The sequence below is a fragment of the Dendrobates tinctorius genome, unplaced genomic scaffold (genome assembly GCF_039654945.1).
Source record: "Dendrobates tinctorius isolate UK_male_01 unplaced genomic scaffold, ASM3965494v1 ptg000152l, whole genome shotgun sequence".
NCBI lineage: Eukaryota > Metazoa > Chordata > Amphibia > Anura > Dendrobatidae > Dendrobates > Dendrobates tinctorius.
Window position 1 is genome coordinate 4,618,200 of NW_027361819.1, and position 20,661 is coordinate 4,638,860.

The window sequence follows — 20,661 nt, forward strand, 5'->3', positions numbered from 1 at the left end:
GGGAGATTTCTCCTGTAAATGGTGATCACAGCCGAGTTTTTTTTTTTCCTTCAACTCTTTTCCCCTGTAACTTGGGTCATTTCAATAAACTTCTCCATTTTATCTCCAGAGCACAAAATAGTAAAATAATAAATCACTTTATTTATGGAAAATGTTGTCTTCCTCCTGTAGAAATGTCACTCAGTGTCCCCTCCTCTGTAACGTCCGATTCACTGACTGTTGTCAGGAGAAATCCATCGGTGGTTACAGAGAAGCCGAGCTCGATCACAGATGGGGCAGGACTTCTTCTGCACCCAGAGGAGGTTGGGAGGTCTTCATACGCAGCCTCTCCTGTCCTCCCCCGATAACTGCACTATCCATGACCTTCACGCCACACACACACTAATCAGTGACATCCCGATTCGCCACCTCTTCCGTTTCTCCAGGCAGCGGTAAGCTACTGTCAGACGTATCGCTGTGTACCGGCTCATTCACAAGGAAACACAGACGGGATTGTAACGTGAAACAGTAATAACGACTCCTGCTGCTGTCACCCAGGCTAAATCCCTCTGTATGCTGTCATCTCTGGCTGTCCCCTCAGTCTCCTCTCTGCCTGTCACCTCCATCCCATCTATGTCTGTCATCGTGCTGCTGTCACTTCCATCTCTCTGCTGTCCCCTCCATCGCCTCCTTGGCTGTCATCTCAGTCTCCTCTCTGCCTGTCACTGTGCTGCAGTCACCTCCGTCTGCTCTTTGCCTGTCACTGTGCAGCTGTCACCTCCATCGCCTCTCTGCCTGTCACTGTGCTGCCGTCAGCCCCGTCTCCTTTCAGCCTGTCGCTGTACAGCTGTCACCGCCGTATCCTCTCTGCCTGTCACTGTGCTGCCGTCAGCCCCGTCTCCTCTCTGCCTGTCGCTGTGCAGTTGTCACCTCCATCTCCTCTCTGCCTGTCGCTGTGCAGCTGTCACCTCCATCTCCTCTCTGCCTGTCGCTGTGCTGCAGTCAGCCCAGTCTCCTTTCTGCCTGTCGCTGTGCTGCTGTCACTTCCGTCTCTTTTCTGCCTGTCGCTGTGCTGCTGTCACCTCCATCTCCTCTCTGCCTGTCACTGCAGCTGTCATCTCCATCTCCTCTCTGCCTGTCTCTGTGCTGCTGTCACCTCCGTATGTCACTGTGCTGCCGTCAGCCCCATCTCTCTGCCTGTCGCTGTACAGCTGTCACTTCCGTCTCCTTTCTGCCCGTCGCTGTGCTGCTGTCACTTCCGTCTCCTTTCTGCCCGGCGCTGTGCTGCTGTCACTTCCTTCTCCTTTCTGCCCGTCGCTGTGCTGCTGTCATTTCCGTCTCCTCTCTGCCTGTCGCTGTGCTGCTGTCACCTCCGTATGTCGCTATGCTGCTGTCACTGTCACCTTTCTGCCTGTTGCTGTGCTGCTGTCATCACCATCTCCTCTCTGCCTGTCGCTGTGCTGCTGTCATCTCCGTCTCCTCTGTCGCTATGCTGCTGTCATCTCCATCTCCTCTCTGCCTGTCGCTGTGCAGCTGTCACCTCCGTCTCCTCTCTGCCTGTCGCTGTGCAGCTGTCACCTCCGTCTCCTCTCTGCCTGTTGCTGTGCAGCTGTCACTTCCGTCTCTTCTGCCTGTCACTGTACAGCTGTCACTTCCGTCTCCTCTCTGCCTGTCGCTGTACAACTGTCACCTCCGTCTCCTCTCTGCCTGTCGCTGTACAGCTGTCGCCTCCGTCTCCTCTCTGCCTGTCGCTGTACAGCTGTCGCCTCCGTCTCCTCTCTGCCTGTCGCTGTGCAGCTGTCACTTCCGTCTCCTCTCTGCCTGTCACTGTACAGCTGTCACCTCCGTCTCCTCTCTGCCTGTCGCTGTGCAGCTGTCACCTCCATCTCCTCTCTGCCTGTCACCATCTCTTCCTTGGCTCTCTGCAGCATGTACACTCCTGGCATACCGCGCACGATCAGTGACCTCCCCCTGAGAGCGGATGGTCATACCTGCAGCAGGTCAGGGGTTCTCTCCATGTCACAGGATACCGGTCTGTGCTCCGATACGAGTCAGGACGTAAGACGCAGGAGCACCACGACCTGTGCCTCATATAATGGCAGGTACAAGTCCCTGGTGGGCTGGAGTAATTCCACTGTTGGGCGGTCCGCGGGGGCCCAGGTTTCCACCTACTCTAGGCCTTGGTGCTTATTCTCAGCCAGTGAAGGACATTAAACAATATCAGGCGAGTGAGGTTTCACTTTCAGTCGTCACAAGCACTGACTGACTGTTCCTCCTGGTAATTCACAGCAGACACCGGGATATTACATAATAGTTTATTTAATACAAGATCTTTATATAAAAAAGAAACACTAAATGGAGCGGTCAGTGCGAGCTCCACGGACACGAGAAACCTCCAGCATTACAGGAGCCGGGACAGTCCATGAGCATGCAGCAGCAGAATGCACGCTCACCTCGCCAAAGTGCAAGCTCCTCCCAAGTGACTGCTCCGGACACAGCCAGAGCTGCATTCACAATTCTGCCGCAGTGCGAGATGTAGGGTTTGATCCAGTAATGAGACTTGGAACACTACATTTCCCAGAGGGCCGTGCATCCTGGCATCTCAGGGGTGTAGACGGTGCTGACAGAGCCAGCCAAGTGGCGGCTGGAGCTGCGGCAGTGACCGACCGCTACACGATTTACACTGTAAAATACCGTATAAAAGTGAAGCCGCTCGTTACATAAATTGCGCTAACAATTAAAAAGAAGAAAATGCAGCGACTGAGCGACCCCTCATCCCCCACACAATGTCATGGACGCCCATGCACCAGCAGGGGGCAGTGTATGGACCTGAGCGCACACGCCACGGCCGGGCTGTGTACAGGGATGGAGGCAGCGCCGCTCGCAGACTGACATCTATAATGGTAAAGTATAAGGCACACTTGGAAATCGCACACAGTGTCGGTGGTCAGTCACCACGCGAGGTCCGTTACCCTCCCCGAGCCCCAGCGGGGACCACCGGTCCTGTCCTCAGGAGCTACGCTGAGCGGGGAGCAGGATACAGAGATGTATGGGGTCGGGGGCACAGGGGTCCTCGTCCTCTCAGGTCGTCAGAGACACCGTGATGATGAGGACGACAACAATGATGAGAATGGCCACGCAGATGGCGATGTAGACTTTCTTCTGCAGAGAGAAGAGACGGATGTGTAAAACGCGCCGGGCACAGGGAAAACACCACGAGTCATCTCCGGGTCTCACCTTCCGCGCCTTCTGCCTGTTGTCCACCGCCTGGTCCAGCTGCTTCTTGGCTTTTTCCACATAATCCGTAGAATGTAAAATATTCTTCTCGATGCTGTCTATCGTCTCCCCCTGAGATGGGAAAAGAGTCAGGACAAGGTATGAGGACATGGGCAGGAGAGCCAGGCAGGGATCAACCATTCACAACCACCAGCCCCGTACATGGACCCAGGCATCACCTGCGCCTCCACCTCCATGGCGAGGTACATGAACATATCGTGAAGTTCCACGATGCTCTTCTCCAGCTTCAGGATCTCCTCGTGCCGAGCTTCTATTTCATTCAGGGCCTGTTTAGTGACCTGCGTGTCCTTCAGGATCTGTAAAAGGAAACCCACCGGTCAGACAGTGTGTCCTACTACCAACATCCCAAACAGCCTCCAGTGCGCAGGCATCACAACACTCGCCCTCTTACATACATGCAACATCCTGCACCAGTCCCCGACACTTCCTCCAATGGCCTCCTCCTCCACCAATTTCCAATGCTTTCTCCGATGGCGACAACCTTCACCAATCCTCAACGCTTCTTCTAGCGTCCGCATGTCCCTCATCCTCCACCAATCCCCAACGCTCACTCCTGCAGCCTCAATCACCACCAAAGCTCCCTCATCCTCCATCAAACCCCGACGCTGCCTCCCGCATACTTCGCAAATCCCCGACGCTGCCTCCCGCATACTTCGCAAGTCCCCGACGCTGCCTCCCGCATACTTCGCAAGTCCCCGACGCTGCCTCCCGCATACTTCGCAAGTCCCCGACGCTGCCTCCCGCATACTTCGCAAGTCCCCGACGCTGCCTCCCGCATACTTCGCAAGTCCCCGACGCTGCCTCCCGCATACTTCGCAAGTCCCCGACGCTGCCTCCCGCATACTTCGCAAGTCCCCGACGCTGCCTCCCGCATACTTCGCAAGTCCCCGACGCTGCCTCCCGCATACTTCGCAAGTCCCCGACGTTGCCTCCCGCATACTTCGCCAGTCCCCGACGCTGCCTCCCGCATACTTCGCAAATCCCCGACGCTGCCTCCCGCATACTTCGCAAGTCCCCGACGCTGCCTCCCGCATACTTCGCAAGTCCCCGACGCTGCCTCCCGCATACTTCGCAAGTCCCCGACGCTGCCTCCCGCATACTTCGCAAGTCCCCGACGCTGCCTCCCGCATACTTCGCAAGTCCCCGACGCTGCCTCCCGCATACTTCGCAAGTCCCCGACGCTGCCTCCCGCATACTTCGCAAGTCCCCGACGCTGCCTCCCGCATACTTCGCAAGTCCCCGACGCTGCCTCCCGCATACTTCGCAAGTCCCCGACGCTGCCTCCCGCATACTTCGCCAATCCCCGACGCTGCCTCCCGCATACTTCGCAAGTCCCCGACGCTGCCTCCCGCATACTTCGCCAATCCCCGACGCTGCCTCCCGCGTCCGTATCCTCCACCAATCCTCAAAGCTCTCTCCAGCAAGAGCATCCTCAACCAACCCCCAACGCTCCCTCATCCTCCACCAACCTTAACACTCACTCCAAACACTTCCCCCATTACTCACCAACACCCCCTTCAGCTCCCAAATCCTTCATCAATCACTATCACTCTGTGAAAGACTGACACCAACCACAGCCTCTCCCACCATCCTCGCAGTTCTGATGATTGCTCACACTCGCACCACCTCTTACATTGCAGGTGAACACGTCCGTCTGTCCAGTCTCCAGCATCTCCTCAAACTGCTCGTCAGTGACACTGTGGCCGGCTGTGAAAGAACGGGAAAGTTAATGGCGTCTTCCACCCGTCACACTATAGGCCCATGGCATGAATGTTCAGTCACGACCACTACCCCCACCGCACAGCAGGTGTGGGAACATACTGATCTGGAGCTGCCGCTTGATCCTGTTCACGTTGTTGTCTCTGTACTGCGTCTGCACCATGTTACACTGGTTTAGGATTTCGAAGAATTGCTGAGAGAGGATGGAGTGCTGCAAGATGAGAGAGGATAAAAGAACCTGAGCCCAGGGATGAAGCCCCCACAAGCCTCCGCTCCATGAAGGGTCAATAGGACTATACCTGAGTCTTTTTCATCCGCAGGTGCACAGACTGCCTCACCTCCTCCTCATCGTCCTTTATCTCAATGACTGTAATGATGGAGGAACCAAGGTGAGACGGCGACAGACACGGGTGAAGGAATCCCACCCACCATCTTCCACAGGTACTAGGATCTAACAACCAGCCCAAATCCCCCACAAAACACCTGGACCCTCACATCCTGTCCTGACAACAGGCACAAAGTGATCACCCCCTTACCTGGCCCCAATTACCGCCCTAACCATCTTACCACCAGGACTCATGCTGTCCAATTCTTCAGCTATAACCCTCAAGTGCAGCCCCAACTCCTCCACCCCAAGACCCCACCATGCACCAGCCCCAACTACTTCATCCCAGGACCCCACCATGCACCAGCCCCAACTACTTCATCCCAGGACCCCACCATGCACCAGCCCCAACTCCTCCACCCCAGGACCCCACCATGCACCAGCCCCAACTCCTCCACCCCAGGACCCCACCATGCACCAGCCCCAACTCCTCCACCCCAGGACCCCACCATGCACCAGCCCCAACTACTTCACCCCGGGCCCCCACCATGCACCAGCCCCAACTCCTCCACCCCAGGACCCCACCATGCACCAGCCCCAACTCCTCCACCCCAGGACCTCACCATGCACCAGCCCCAACTCCTCCACCCCAGGACCCCACCATGCACCAGCCCCAACTACTTCACCCCGGGCCCCCACCATGCACCAGCCCCAACTCCTCCACCCCGGGACCCCACCATGCACCAGCCCCAACTCCTCCACCCCGGGACCCCACCATGCACCAGCCCCAACTACTTCACCCCAGGACCCCACCATGCACCAGCCCCAACTCCTCCACCCCAGGACCCCACCATGCACCAGCCCCAACTACTTCACCCCAGGACCCCACCATGCACCAGCCCCAACTCCTCCACTGGATAAGAATGAAGTGATTAAACAGAGTCAGCATGGGTTTCTAACTAATAAGTCATGTCAGACTAACTTAATTTCCTTCTATGACGGTATCACTGATTGGGTGGATCAAGGAAATGCTGTAGATATAGTATATCTTGACTTCAGCAAAGCATTTGACAAAGTCTCTCATACAATCCTTATTGAAAAAATGACTAAGTATGGAATGGACAAGGCAACTGTTAGGTGGATTCATAACTGGCTTAGTGATCGGACCCAAAGAGTGGTCGTAAATGGCTGCACATCCAGTTGGAAGAATGTCTCAAGTGGGGTACCACAGGGCTCTGTCCTGGGCCCTGTATTGTTCAACATCTTTATCAACGATTTAGATGAAGGAATTGAGGGTAAACTGATTAAATTTGCTGAAGACCCAAAGCTAGGAGGGATAGCTAATACTAGAGAAGAGAGAGAGAGGATTCAAAAAGATTTAAATAAACTGGAGAAGTGGGCAGCAACTAACAGAATGGTTTTTAACAGGGAGAAATGCAAAGTACTACATCTGGGCAAGAAAAATGAAAAAAACATATATAGAATGGGAGGAATAGGGCTAAGTGACAGCACATGTGAAAAAGACTTGGGTATACTAATAGATCACAGACTGAATATGAGTCAACAGTGTGATGCAGCAGCAAAAAAGGCAAATGCAATTCTAGGATGTATTAACAGAAGCATACAGTCTAGATCACGTGAAGTCATTATTTCCCTCTACTCCTCTTTGGTCAGACCTCATCTGGAATATTGTGTCCAGTTTTGGGCACCACATTTTAAAAAAGACATCAACAAACTGGAGCAAGTTCAGAAAAGAGCGACCAGAATGGTGACCGGTCTGCAAACCCTGTCTTATGAGGAAAGGTTGCAGGATTTGGGAATGTTTAGTTTGCAAAAGAGAAGACTGAGAGGAGACTTAATAGCTGTCTACAAATATCTAAAGGGCTGTCACATTGTAGAAGGATCAACTTTATTCTCATTTGCACAAGGAAAGACTAGAAGCAATGGGATGAAACTGAATGGGAAGAGACACAGATTAGATATTAGAAAAAACTTTTTGACAGTTAGAGTGATCAATGAGTGGAACAGGCTGCCACGAGAAGTGGTGAGTTCTCCTTCAATGGAAGTCTTCAAACAGAGGCTGGACAGACATCTGACTGGGATGATTTAGCGAATCCTGCTTTGAGCAGGGGGTTGGACCAGATGGCCCAGGAGGTCCCTTCCAACTCTATGATTCTATGATTCTACCCCAGGACCCCACCATGCACCAGCCCCAACTACTTCACCCCGGGCCCCCACCATGCACCAGCCCCAACTCCTCCACCCCGGGACCCCACCATGCACCAGCCCCAACTCCTCCACCCCGGGACCCCACCATGCACCAGCCCCAACTCCTTCACCCCGGGACCCCACCATGCACCAGCCCCAACTCCTTCACCCCGGGACCCCACCATGCACCAGCCCCAACTCCTTCACCCCGGGACCCCACCATGCACCAGCCCCAACTCCTTCACCCCGGGACCCCACCATGCACCAGCCCCAACTCCTTCACCCCAGGACCCCACCATGCACCAGCCCCAACTCCTTCACCCCAGGACCCCACCATGCACCAGCCCCAACTCCTTCACCCCAGGACCCCACCATGCACCAGCCCCAACTCCTTCACCCCAGGACCCCACCATGCACCAGCCCCAACTCCTTCACCCCAGGACCCCACCATGCACCAGCCCCAACTCCTTCACCCCAGGACCCCACCATGCACCAGCCCCAACTCCTTCACCCCAGGACCCCACCATGCACCAGCCCCAACTCCTCCACCTCAGGACCCCACCATGCACCAGCCCCAACTCCTCCACCCCAGGACCCCACCATGCACCAGCCCCAACTCCTCCACCCCAGGACCCCACCATGCACCAGCCCCAACTCCTTCACCCCAGGACCCCACCATGCACCAGCCCCAACTCCTTCACCCCAGGACCCCACCATGCACCAGCCCCAACTCCTCCACCTCAGGACCCCACCATGCACCAGCCCCAACTCCTCCACCCCAGGACCCCACCATGCACCAGCCCCAACTCCTCCACCCCAGGACCCCACCATGCACCAGCCCCAACTCCTCCACCCCAGGACCCCACCATGCACCAGCCCCAACTCCTTCACCCCAGGACCCCACCATGCACCAGCCCCAACTCCTCCACCCCAGGACCCCACACAAGCGCCAGCCCCTCCACCACAGACCCCACACAAGCGCCAGCCCCTCCACCACAGGCCCCACACAAGCGCCAGCCCCTCCACCACAGGCCCCACACCAAGCGCCAGCCCCTCCACCACAGGCCCCACACCAAGCGCCAGCCCCTCCACCACAGGCCCCACACCAAGCGCCAGCCCCTCCACCACAGGCCCCACACCAAGCGCCAGCCCCTCCACCACAGGCCCCACACCAAGCGCCAGCCCCTCCACCACAGGCCCCACACCAAGCACCAGCCCCTCCACCACAGGCCCCACACAAGCGCCAGCCCCTCCACCACAGGCCCCACACAAGCGCCAGCCCCTCCACCACAGGCCCCACACCAAGCGCCAGCCCCTCCACCACAGGCCCCACACAAGCGCCAGCCCCTCCACCACAGGCCCCACACAAGCGCCAGCCCCTCCACCACAGGCCCCACACAAGCGCCAGCCCCTCCACCACAGGCCCCAAGCAATAAATTCAGGAGGGCTGTAATCCCAATCTTCCACAGGCCCACCAAGTACCAGGCATTACCTCCCTCCCACCAAGGCACCAACACCAAGCCCTTGCCCAGTGGCCTTCCCTACCCCCATAAGCTCTGACTGACCTACTTTCCCAATGCACTTACGCTGTAGTTTACTCCGGATTTCCTTTGCGATGTGTTTTATCTCTTCCCGCAGAGATTGTAAATCTTTCTTCATATCTGAGACCAGAAACAAGCACTGAGATTAATGTCCACCCGAGCAGCTGACACCCCGACCACCCGAGCCGCTGACACCCCTAACCACCGACCACCCGAGCCGCTGACACCCCGAACCACCGACACCCCGACCACCCGAGCCGCTGACACCCCGAACCACCGACCACCCGAGCCGCTAACACCCCGAACCACCCGAGCCGCTGACACCCCAAACCACCGACCACCCGAGCCGCTGACACCCCGAACCACCCGAGCCGCTGACACCCCTAACCACCGACACCCCGACCACCCAAGCCGCTGACACCCCGAACCACCGACCACCCGAGCCGCTAACACCCCGAACCACCCGAGCCGCTGACACCCCAAACCACCGACCACCCGAGCCGCTGACACCCCGAACCACCCGAGCCGCTGACACCCCGAACCACCCGAGCCGCTGACACCCCGAACCACCCGAGCCGCTGACACCCCGAACCACCCGAGCCGCTGACACCCCGAACCACCCGAGCCGCTGACACCCCGAACCACCCGAGCCGCTGACACCCCGAACCACCGACACCCCGAACCACCCGAGCCGCTGACACCCCGAACCACCGACCACCCGAGCCGCTGACACCCCGAACCACCGACCACCCGAGCCGCTGACACCCCGAACCACCGACCACCCGAGCCGCTGACACCCAGAACCACCCGAGCCGCTGACACCCAGAACCACCGACCACCCGAGCCGCTGACACCCAGAACCACCGACCACCCGAGCCGCTGACACCCAGAACCACCGACCACCCGAGCCGCTGACACCCAGAACCACCGACCACCCGAGCCGCTGACACACCGACCACCCACCACCCGAGCCGCTGACACCCCGAACCGACCACCCGAGCCGCTGACACCCCGAACCACCGACCACCTGAGCCGCTGGCACCCCGAACCACCGACCACCCGAACCACCGACCACCTGAGCCGCTGACACCCCGAACCACCGACCACCCGAACCACCGACCACCTGAGCCGCTGACACCCCGAACCGACCACCCGAGCCGCTGACACCCCGAACCACCGACCACCTGAGCCGCTGGCACCCCGAACCACCGACCACCCGAACCACCGACCACCTGAGCCGCTGACACCCCGAACCACCCGAGCCGCTGACACCCCGAAACCACCAACCACACGAGCCACTGATGGATGTAAGAACTACCAACAGTGAATACGACCAGTACACAGAGTCACAGGTGCTGAAGGACCGCGGTGTCCGTGTAGACCGGTCATTACTGAAATATGGAGAGGGGGCAGAGAATGTGATGAGCGCCAGCTGCTGTGCAGCACTCAGGGCCACCACAGGGGGTGCAGGAGGTGGTCACCGTCGCTGATGGTCATTACATGGCGATAACATGCCGGCCGCGCCACTTACTCTCATCCGGGAGCGCCTTGCTCAGGATCTTCACCTGACTGGACTCCAGCTCGGACACTTTGCTGCTCAGGACGCCCACCAAGTCCCGGATCTCACGAGTCTAAGGAAAGACACAAAGACACAATATGGGTGAGGAGAGGCGCCCCCTGCTGGTTATTATGCACATGACATCAGTCAGCAATGTCGCCGGTACCATCCTGAAGAACTGGTGGTCCGTCTCGGATTCGTCTCTGCCGCCATTCGACATCGAGATGAAAACTTTCTGCTCATCGGGCTCAGAGTCGCTGTCACCCTGAAACAAAATGGTGGGTGAAGAATAAGTGACCAGAAACGGGAAAACCACCGAACACCAGGACAACGTGCAGCCCGGCAGAGGCGGGGCGCGCTGGGACGTGTAGTTCTGCAGAGGCGGGGCGCGCAGGGACGTGCAGTTCGTTCTGCGGGGAGCGCTGGGACGTGCAGTTCGTTCTGCGGGGAGCGCTGGGACGTGCAGTTCGTTCTGCGGGGAGCGCTGGGACGTGCAGTTCGTTCTGCGGGGAGCGCTGGGACGTGCAGTTCGTTCTGCGGGGAGCGCTGGGACGTGCAGTTCGTTCTGCTGGGACGTGCAGTGCTGCGGGGGGCGCTGGGACGTGCAGTGCTGCGGGGGGCGCTGGGACGTGCAGTGCTGCGGGGGGCGCTGGGACGTGCAGTGCTGCGGGGGGCGCTGGGACGTGCAGTGCTGCGGGGGGCGCTGGGACGTGCAGTGCTGCGGGGGGCGCTGGGACGTGCAGTGCTGCTGGGACGTGCAGTGCTGCTGGGACGTGTAGTGCTGCGGGGGGTGCTGGGACGTGCAGTGCTGCTGGGACGTGCAGTGCTGCTGGGACGTGCGGGGGGCGCTGGGACGTGCAGTGCTGCGGGGGGCGCTGGGACGTGCAGTGCTGCGGGGGGCGCTGGGACGTGCAGTGCTGCGGGGGGCGCTGGGACGTGCAGTGCTGCGGGGGGCGCTGGGACGTGCAGTGCTGCGGGGGGCGCTGGGACGTGCAGTGCTGCGGGGGGCGCTGGGACGTGCAGTGCTGCGGGGGGCGCTGGGACGTGCAGTGCTGCGGGGGGCGCTGGGACGTGCAGTGCTGCGGGGGGCGCTGGGACGTGCAGTGCTGCGGGGGGCGCTGGGACGTGCAGTGCTGCGGGGGGCGCTGGGACGTGCAGTGCTGCGGGGGGCGCTGGGACGTGCAGTGCTGCGGGGGGCGCTGGGACGTGCAGTGCTGCGGGGGGCGCTGGGACGTGCAGTGCTGCGGGGGGCGCTGGGACGTGCAGTGCTGCTGGGACGTGTAGTGCTGCGGGGGGCGCTGGGACGTGTAGTGCTGCGGGGAGCGCTGGGACGTGTAGTGCTGCGGGGAGCGCTGGGACGTGTAGTGCTGCGGGGAGCGCTGGGACGTGTAGTGCTGCGGGGAGCGCTGGGACGTGTAGTGCTGCGGGGAGCGCTGGGACGTGCAGTGCTGCGGGGAGCGCTGGGACGTGCAGTGCTGCGGGGAGCGCTGGGACGTGTAGTGCTGCGGGGAGCGCTGGGACGTGTAGTTCCGCCGGGACGTGTAGTGCTGCGGGGGGCGCCGGGACGTGTAGTGCTGCGGGGGGCGCCGGGACGTGTAGTGCTGCGGGGGGAGCCGGGACGTGTAGTGCTGCGGGGGGCGCCGGGACGTGTAGTGCTGCTGGGACGTGTAGTGCTGCGGGGGGCGCTGGGACGTGTAGTCCTGCGGGGGGCGCTGGGACGTGTAGTCCTGCGGGGAGCGCTGGGACGTGTAGTCCTGCGGGGAGCGCTGGGACGTGTAGTCCTGCGGGGAGCGCTGGGACGTGTAGTCCTGCGGGGAGCGCTGGGACGTGTAGTGCTGCGGGGAGCGCTGGGACGTGTAGTGCTGCGGGGAGCGCTGGGACGTGTAGTGCTGCGGGGAGCGCTGGGACGTGTAGTGCTGCTGGGACGTGTAGTGCTGCGGGGAGCGCTGGGACTTGTAGTGCTGCGGGGGGCGCCGGGACGTGTAGTTCCGCTGGGACGTGTAGTGTTGCGGGGGGCGCCGGGACGTGTAGTTCCGCTGGGACGTGTAGTGCTGCGGGGGGCGCCGGGACGTGTAGTGCTGCGGGGGGCGCCGGGACGTGTAGTGCTGCGGGGGGCGCCGGGACGTGTAGTGCTGCGGGGGGCGCCGGGACGTGTAGTGCTGCGGGGGGCGCCGGGACGTGTAGTGCTGCGGGGGGCGCCGGGACGTGTAGTGCTGCGGGGGGCGCCGGGACGTGTAGTGCTGCGGGGGGCGCCGGGACGTGTAGTGCTGCTGGGACGTGTAGTGCTGCGGGGGGCGCTGGGACGTGTAGTGCTGCTGGGACGTGTAGTGCTGCGGGGGGCGCTGGGACGTGTAGTGCCGCTGGGACGTGTAGTGCTGCGGGGGGCGCCGGGACGTGTAGTGCCGCTGGGACGTGTAGTGCTGCGGGGGGCGCCGGGACGTGTAGTGCTGCGGGGGGCGCCGGGACGTGTAGTGCTGCGGGGGGCGCCGGGACGTGTAGTGCTGCGGGGGGCGCCGGGACGTGTAGTGCTGCGGGGGGCGCCGGGACGTGTAGTGCTGCGGGGGGCGCCGGGACGTGTAGTGCTGCGGGGGGCGCCGGGACGTGTAGTGCTGCGGGGGGCGCCGGGACGTGTAGTGCTGCTGGGACGTGTAGTGCTGCGGGGGGCGCTGGGACGTGTAGTGCTGCTGGGACGTGTAGTGCTGCGGGGGGCGCTGGGACGTGTAGTGCTGCTGGGACGTGTAGTGCTGCGGGGGGCGCTGGGACGTGTAGTGCTGCTGGGACGTGTAGTGCTGCGGGGGGCGCCGGGACGTGTAGTGCTGCTGGGACGTGTAGTGCTGCGGGGGGCGCCGGGACGTGTAGTGCTGCGGGGGGCGCCGGGACGTGTAGTGCTGCGGGGGGCGCCGGGACGTGTAGTGCTGCGGGGGGCGCCGGGACGTGTAGTGCTGCGGGGGGCGCCGGGACGTGTAGTGCTGCGGGGGGCGCCGGGACGTGTAGTGCTGCGGGGGGCGCCGGGACGTGTAGTGCTGCGGGGGGCGCCGGGACGTGTAGTGCTGCGGGGGGCGCCGGGACGTGTAGTGCTGCGGGGGGCGCCGGGACGTGTAGTGCTGCGGGGGGCGCCGGGACGTGTAGTGCTGCGGGGGGCGCCGGGACGTGTAGTGCTGCGGGGGGCGCCGGGACGTGTAGTGCTGCGGGGGGCGCCGGGACGTGTAGTCCTGCGGGGGGCGCCGGGACGTGTAGTCCTGCGGGGGGCGCCGGGACGTGTAGTCCTGCGGGGGGCGCCGGGACGTGTAGTGCTGCGGGGGGCGCCGGGACGTGTAGTGCTGCGGGGGGCGCCGGGACGTGTAGTGCTGCGGGGGGCGCCGGGACGTGTAGTGCTGCGGGGGGCGCCGGGACGTGTAGTCCTGCGGGGGGCGCCGGGACGTGTAGTGCTGCGGGGGGCGCCGGGACGTGTAGTGCTGCGGGGGGCGCCGGGACGTGTAGTGCTGCGGGGGGCGCCGGGACGTGTAGTGCTGCGGGGGGCGCCGGGACGTGTAGTGCTGCGGGGGGCGCCGGGACGTGTAGTGCTGCGGGGGGCGCCGGGACGTGTAGTGCTGCGGGGGGCGCCGGGACGTGTAGTGCTGCGGGGACGTGTAGTGCTGCGGGGGGCGCCGGGACGTGTAGTGCTGCTGGGACGTGTAGTGCTGCGGGGGGCGCTGGGACGTGTAGTGCTGCTGGGACGTGTAGTGCTGCGGGGGGCGCTGGGACGTGTAGTGCTGCTGGGACGTGTAGTGCTGCTGGGACGTGTAGTGCTGCGGGGGGCGCCGGGACGTGTAGTGCTGCTGGGACGTGTAGTGCTGCGGGGGGCGCCGGGACGTGTAGTGCTGCGGGGGGCGCCGGGACGTGTAGTGCTGCGGGGACGTGTAGTGCTGCGGGGGGCGCCGGGACGTGTAGTGCTGCGGGGGGCGCCGGGACGTGTAGTGCTGCGGGGGGCGCCGGGACGTGTAGTGCTGCGGGGGGCGCCGGGACGTGTAGTCCTGCGGGGGGCGCCGGGACGTGTAGTCCTGCGGGGGGCGCCGGGACGTGTAGTGCTGCGGGGGGCGCCGGGACGTGTAGTGCTGCGGGGGGCGCCGGGACGTGTAGTGCTGCGGGGGGCGCCGGGACGTGTAGTGCTGCGGGGGGCGCCGGGACGTGTAGTCCTGCGGGGGGCGCCGGGACGTGTAGTCCTGCGGGGGGCGCCGGGACGTGTAGTGCTGCGGGGGGCGCCGGGACGTGTAGTTCTGCGGGGGGCGCCGGGACGTGTAGTGCTGCGGGGGGCGCCGGGACGTGTAGTCCTGCGGGGGGCGCCGGGACGTGTAGTCCTGCGGGGGGCGCCGGGACGTGTAGTCCTGCGGGGGGCGCCGGGACGTGTAGTGCTGCGGGGGGCGCCGGGACGTGTAGTGCTGCGGGGGGCGCCGGGACGTGTAGTGCTGCGGGGGGCGCCGGGACGTGTAGTGCTGCGGGGGGCGCCGGGACGTGTAGTGCTGCGGGGGGCGCCGGGACGTGTAGTGCTGCGGGGGGCGCCGGGACGTGTAGTGCTGCGGGGGGCGCCGGGACGTGTAGTGCTGCGGGGGGCGCCGGGACGTGTAGTCCTGCGGGGGGCGCCGGGACGTGTAGTGCTGCGGGGGGCGCCGGGACGTGTAGTGCTGCGGGGGGCGCCGGGACGTGTAGTGCTGCGGGGGGCGCCGGGACGTGTAGTGCTGCGGGGGGCGCCGGGACGTGTAGTGCTGCGGGGGGCGCCGGGACGTGTAGTGCTGCGGGGGGCGCCGGGACGTGTAGTGCTGCGGGGGGCGCCGGGACGTGTAGTCCTGCGGGGGGCGCCGGGACGTGTAGTGCTGCGGGGGGCGCCGGGACGTGTAGTGCTGCGGGGGGCGCCGGGACGTGTAGTGCTGCGGGGGGCGCCGGGACGTGTAGTCCTGCGGGGGGCGCCGGGACGTGTAGTCCTGCGGGGGGCGCCGGGACGTGTAGTCCTGCGGGGGGCGCCGGGACGTGTAGTCCTGCGGGGGGCGCCGGGACGTGCAGTGCTGCGGGGGGCGCCGGGACGTGCAGTGCTGCGGGGGGCGCCGGGACGTGCAGTGCTGCGGGGGGCGCCGGGACGTGCAGTCCTGCGGGGGGCGCCGGGACGTGCAGTGCTGCGGGGGGCGCCGGGACGTGCAGTGCTGCGGGGGGCGCCGGGACGTGCAGTGCTGCGGGGGGCGCTGGGACGTGCAGTGCTGCGGGGGGCGCTGGGACGTGCAGTGCTGCTGGGACGTGCAGTGCTGCTGGGACGTGTAGTGCTGCGGGGGGTGCTGGGACGTGCAGTGCTGCTGGGACGTGCAGTGCTGCTGGGACGTGCGGGGGGCGCTGGGACGTGCAGTGCTGCGGGGGGCGCTGGGACGTGCAGTGCTGCGGGGGGCGCTGGGACGTGCAGTGCTGCGGGGGGCGCTGGGACGTGCAGTGCTGCGGGGGGCGCTGGGACGTGCAGTGCTGCGGGGGGCGCTGGGACGTGCAGTGCTGCGGGGGGCGCTGGGACGTGCAGTGCTGCGGGGGGCGCTGGGACGTGCAGTGCTGCGGGGGGCGCTGGGACGTGCAGTGCTGCGGGGGGCGCTGGGACGTGCAGTGCTGCGGGGGGCGCTGGGACGTGCAGTGCTGCGGGGGGCGCTGGGACGTGCAGTGCTGCTGGGACGTGTAGTGCTGCGGGGGGCGCTGGGACGTGTAGTGCTGCGGGGAGCGCTGGGACGTGTAGTGCTGCGGGGAGCGCTGGGACGTGTAGTGCTGCGGGGAGCGCTGGGACGTGTAGTGCTGCGGGGAGCGCTGGGACGTGTAGTGCTGCGGGGAGCGCTGGGACGTGCAGTGCTGCGGGGAGCGCTGGGACGTGCAGTGCTGCGGGGAGCGCTGGGACGTGTAGTGCTGCGGGGAGCGCTGGGACGTGTAGTTCCGCCGGGACGTGTAGTGCTGCGGGGGGCGCCGGGACGTGTAGTGCTGCGGGGGGCGCCGGGACGTGTAGTGCTGCGGGGGGCGCCGGGACGTGTAGTGCTGCGGGGGGAGCCGGGACGTGTAGTGCTGCGGGGGGAGCCGGGACGTGTAGTGCTGCTGGGACGTGTAGTGCTGCGGGGGGCGCTGGGACGTGTAGTCCTGCGGGGGGCGCTGGGACGTGTAGTCCTGCGGGGAGCGCTGGGACGTGTAGTCCTGCGGGGAGCGCTGGGACGTGTAGTCCTGCGGGGAGCGCTGGGACGTGTAGTGCTGCGGGGAGCGCTGGGACGTGTAGTGCTGCGGGGAGCGCTGGGACGTGTAGTGCTGCGGGGAGCGCTGGGACGTGTAGTGCTGCGGGGAGCGCTGGGACGTGTAGTGCTGCTGGGACGTGTAGTGCTGCGGGGAGCGCTGGGACTTGTAGTGCTGCGGGGGGCGCCGGGACGTGTAGTTCCGCTGGGACGTGTAGTGTTGCGGGGGGCGCCGGGACGTGTAGTTCCGCTGGGACGTGTAGTGCTGCGGGGGGCGCCGGGACGTGTAGTGCTGCGGGGGGCGCCGGGACGTTTAGTGCTGCGGGGGGCGCCGGGACGTGTAGTGCTGCGGGGGGCGCCGGGACGTGTAGTGCTGCGGGGGGCGCCGGGACGTGTAGTGCTGCGGGGGGCGCCGGGACGTGTAGTGCTGCGGGGGGCGCCGGGACGTGTAGTGCTGCGGGGGGCGCCGGGACGTGTAGTGCTGCGGGGGGCGCCGGGACGTGTAGTGCTGCGGGGGGCGCCGGGACGTGTAGTGCTGCTGGGACGTGTAGTGCTGCGGGGGGCGCTGGGACGTGTAGTGCTGCTGGGACGTGTAGTGCTGCGGGGGGCGCTGGGACGTGTAGTGCCGCTGGGACGTGTAGTGCTGCGGGGGGCGCCGGGACGTGTAGTGCCGCTGGGACGTGTAGTGCTGCGGGGGGCGCCGGGACGTGTAGTGCCGCTGGGACGTGTAGTGCTGCGGGGGGCGCCGGGACGTGTAGTGCTGCGGGGGGCGCCGGGACGTGTAGTGCTGCGGGGGGCGCCGGGACGTGTAGTGCTGCGGGGGGCGCCGGGACGTGTAGTGCTGCGGGGGGCGCCGGGACGTGTAGTGCTGCGGGGGGCGCCGGGACGTGTAGTGCTGCGGGGGGCGCCGGGACGTGTAGTGCTGCGGGGGGCGCCGGGACGTGTAGTGCTGCGGGGGGCGCCGGGACGTGTAGTGCTGCGGGGGGCGCCGGGACGTGTAGTGCTGCGGGGGGCGCCGGGACGTGTAGTGCTGCGGGGGGCGCCGGGACGTGTAGTCCTGCGGGGGGCGCCGGGACGTGTAGTCCTGCGGGGGGCGCCGGGACGTGTAGTCCTGCGGGGGGCGCCGGGACGTGTAGTCCTGCGGGGGGCGCCGGGACGTGTAGTCCTGCGGGGGGCGCCGGGACGTGTAGTCCTGCGGGGGGCGCCGGGACGTGTAGTCCTGCGGGGGGCGCCGGGACGTGTAGTGCTGCGGGGGGCGCCGGGACGTGTAGTGCTGCGGGGGGCGCCGGGACGTGTAGTGCTGCGGGGGGCGCCGGGACGTGTAGTCCTGCGGGGGGCGCCGGGACGTGTAGTGCTGCGGGGGGCGCCGGGACGTGTAGTGCTGCGGGGGGCGCCGGGACGTGTAGTGCTGCGGGGGGCGCCGGGACGTGTAGTGCTGCGGGGGGCGCCGGGACGTGTAGTGCTGCGGGGGGCGCCGGGACGTGTAGTGCTGCGGGGGGCGCCGGGACGTGTAGTGCTGCGGGGGGCGCCGGGACGTGTAGTGCTGCGGGGACGTGTAGTGCTGCGGGGGGCGCTGGGACGTGTAGTGCTGCTGGGACGTGTAGTGCTGCGGGGGGCGCTGGGACGTGTAGTGCTGCTGGGACGTGTAGTGCTGCGGGGGGCGCTGGGACGTGTAGTGCTGCTGGGACGTGTAGTGCTGCTGGGACGTGTAGTGCTGCGGGGGGCGCCGGGACGTGTAGTGCTGCTGGGACGTGTAGTGCTGCGGGGGGCGCCGGGACGTGTAGTGCTGCGGGGGGCGCCGGGACGTGTAGTGCTGCGGGGGGCGCCGGGACGTGTAGTGCTGCGGGGGGCGCCGGGACGTGTAGTGCTGCGGGGGGCGCCGGGACGTGTAGTGCTGCGGGGGGCGCCGGGACGTGTAGTGCTGCGGGGGGCGCCGGGACGTGTAGTGCTGCGGGGGGCGCCGGGACGTGTAGTGCTGCGGGGGGCGCCGGGACGTGTAGTGCTGCGGGGGGCGCCGGGACGTGTAGTGCTGCGGGGGGCGCCGGGACGTGTAGTGCTGCGGGGGGCGCCGGGACGTGTAGTCCTGCGGGGGGCGCCGGGACGTGTAGTCCTGCGGGGGGCGCCGGGACGTGTAGTCCTGCGGGGGGCGCCGGGACGTGTAGTGCTGCGGGGGGCGCCGGGACGTGTAGTCCTGCGGGGGGCGCCGGGACGTGTAGTCCTGCGGGGGGCGCCGGGACGTGTAGTGCTGCGGGGGGCGCCGGGACGTGTAGTTCTGCGGGGGGCGCCGGGACGTGTAGTGCTGCGGGGGGCGCCGGGACGTGTAGTGCTGCGGGGGGCGCCGGGACGTGTAGTGCTGCGGGGGGCGCCGGGACGTGTAGTGCTGCGGGGGGCGCCGGGACGTGTAGTGCTGCGGGGGGCGCTGGGACGTGTAGTGCTGCGGGGAGCGCTGGGACGTGTAGTCCTGCGGGGGGTGCTGGGACGTGTAGTGCTGCTGGGACGTGTAGTGCTGCGGGGGGCGCTGGGACGTGTAGTCCTGCGGGGGGCGCTGGGACGTGTAGTGCTGCGGGGAGCGCTGGGACGTGTAGTCCTGCGGGGGGTGCTGGGACGTGTAGTGCTGCTGGGACGTGTAGTGCTGCGGGGGGCGCTGGGACGTGTAGTCCTGCGGGGGGCGCTGGGACGTGTAGTGCTGCGGGGGGCGCTGGGACGTGTAGTCCTGCGGGGGGCGCTGGGACGTGTAGTGCTGCGGGGGGCGCTGGGACGTGTAGTGCTGCGGGGGGCGCTGGGACGTGTAGTCCTGCGGGGGGCGCTGGGACGTGTAGTGCTGCGGGGGGCGCTGGGACGTGTAGTGCTGCGGGGGGCGCTGGGACGTGTAGTCCTGCGGGGGGCGCTGGGACGTGTAGTGCTGCGGGGGGCGCTGGGACGTGTAGTGCTGCGGGGGGCGCTGGGACGTGTAGTGCTGCGGGGGGCGCTGGGACGTGTAGTGCTGCGGGGGGGGCGCTGGGACGTGTAGTGCTGCGGGGGGCGCTGGGACGTGTAGTCCTGCGGGGGGCGCTGGGACGTGTAGTCCTGCGGGGGGCGCTGGGACGTGTAGTGCTGCGGGGGGCGCTGGGACGTGTAGTTCTGCGGGGGGCGCTGGGACGTGTAGTCCTCCTCCCGGGTGGTCGGTCCGGCCGCTGTCCCCCATCGCCCCCTGCCGGCCGCTCACCTGGGTCAGCTCCTTGGTCCGGTCCCTCATTCTGCCTCCGGATTCTGCGTCCCCCCCCACTCTTGATCACTTCTCACAACTTTTACTTCCACCGCTACTGCGCATGCTCGGCCCCGGCCACGCCCACTGCACCCTTCCTGCGGCTGAAGAGCCATAGAGGCGAGCGGGAGCCAGCGCGGAGGATGCTGGGATACTGGAGGACCGGAGCGGCCCGGTTTCACGGAGCGGGGTAATGGCGGGAGCGCGGGCCGAGGACAAGCAATGGTTTATAATAAACATGTCCGGGCTCTCATTTATAATGTTTTTATAGTACAAAATAATGATGACGTCATCTGACCGCTGACGGCTGTGATTGGCTGCGTAGGTCAGGTGACTTCTCCAAGTCACATGGTCTGAGCAGAGGCTGTAGTGGTCAGGTGACTGAGGAACAAGACGTCATGGCTAAGGCTATGTGCACACACTGCGGAATCACCTGCGGGTTTTTCCCCGCGGAACCGCAGGTAAAGTGACCTTCAGTTTTCCCCTGTGGTTTCACATCTCTACTATGTTAAAGGTGTGAAACCGCAGCGGAATCCGCAGAAACAATTGACATGCTGCGGTTTAAAAACCGTGCG

The 20,661-nt window shown here is 65.2% G+C and overlaps 1 protein-coding gene across 1 annotated transcript; it reads right to left on the reverse strand.

Moving 5' to 3' along the window:
* Positions 1-2,280: 2,280 nt before the first annotated feature.
* Positions 2,281-20,316, reverse strand: STX4 (syntaxin 4). The gene is made up of 10 exons (XM_073547457.1): positions 20,048-20,316; positions 10,794-10,892; positions 10,601-10,700; positions 9,115-9,189; positions 5,295-5,362; positions 5,098-5,206; positions 4,910-4,983; positions 3,435-3,572; positions 3,217-3,327; positions 2,281-3,141 (listed from the first exon to the last, which is right to left on the reverse strand). Exons 1-10 carry the CDS (start codon positions 20,075-20,077, stop codon positions 3,061-3,063), a joined length of 885 nt encoding a protein of 294 aa, XP_073403558.1. The 5' UTR covers positions 20,078-20,316; the 3' UTR covers positions 2,281-3,060.
* Positions 20,317-20,661: the final 345 nt, after the last annotated feature.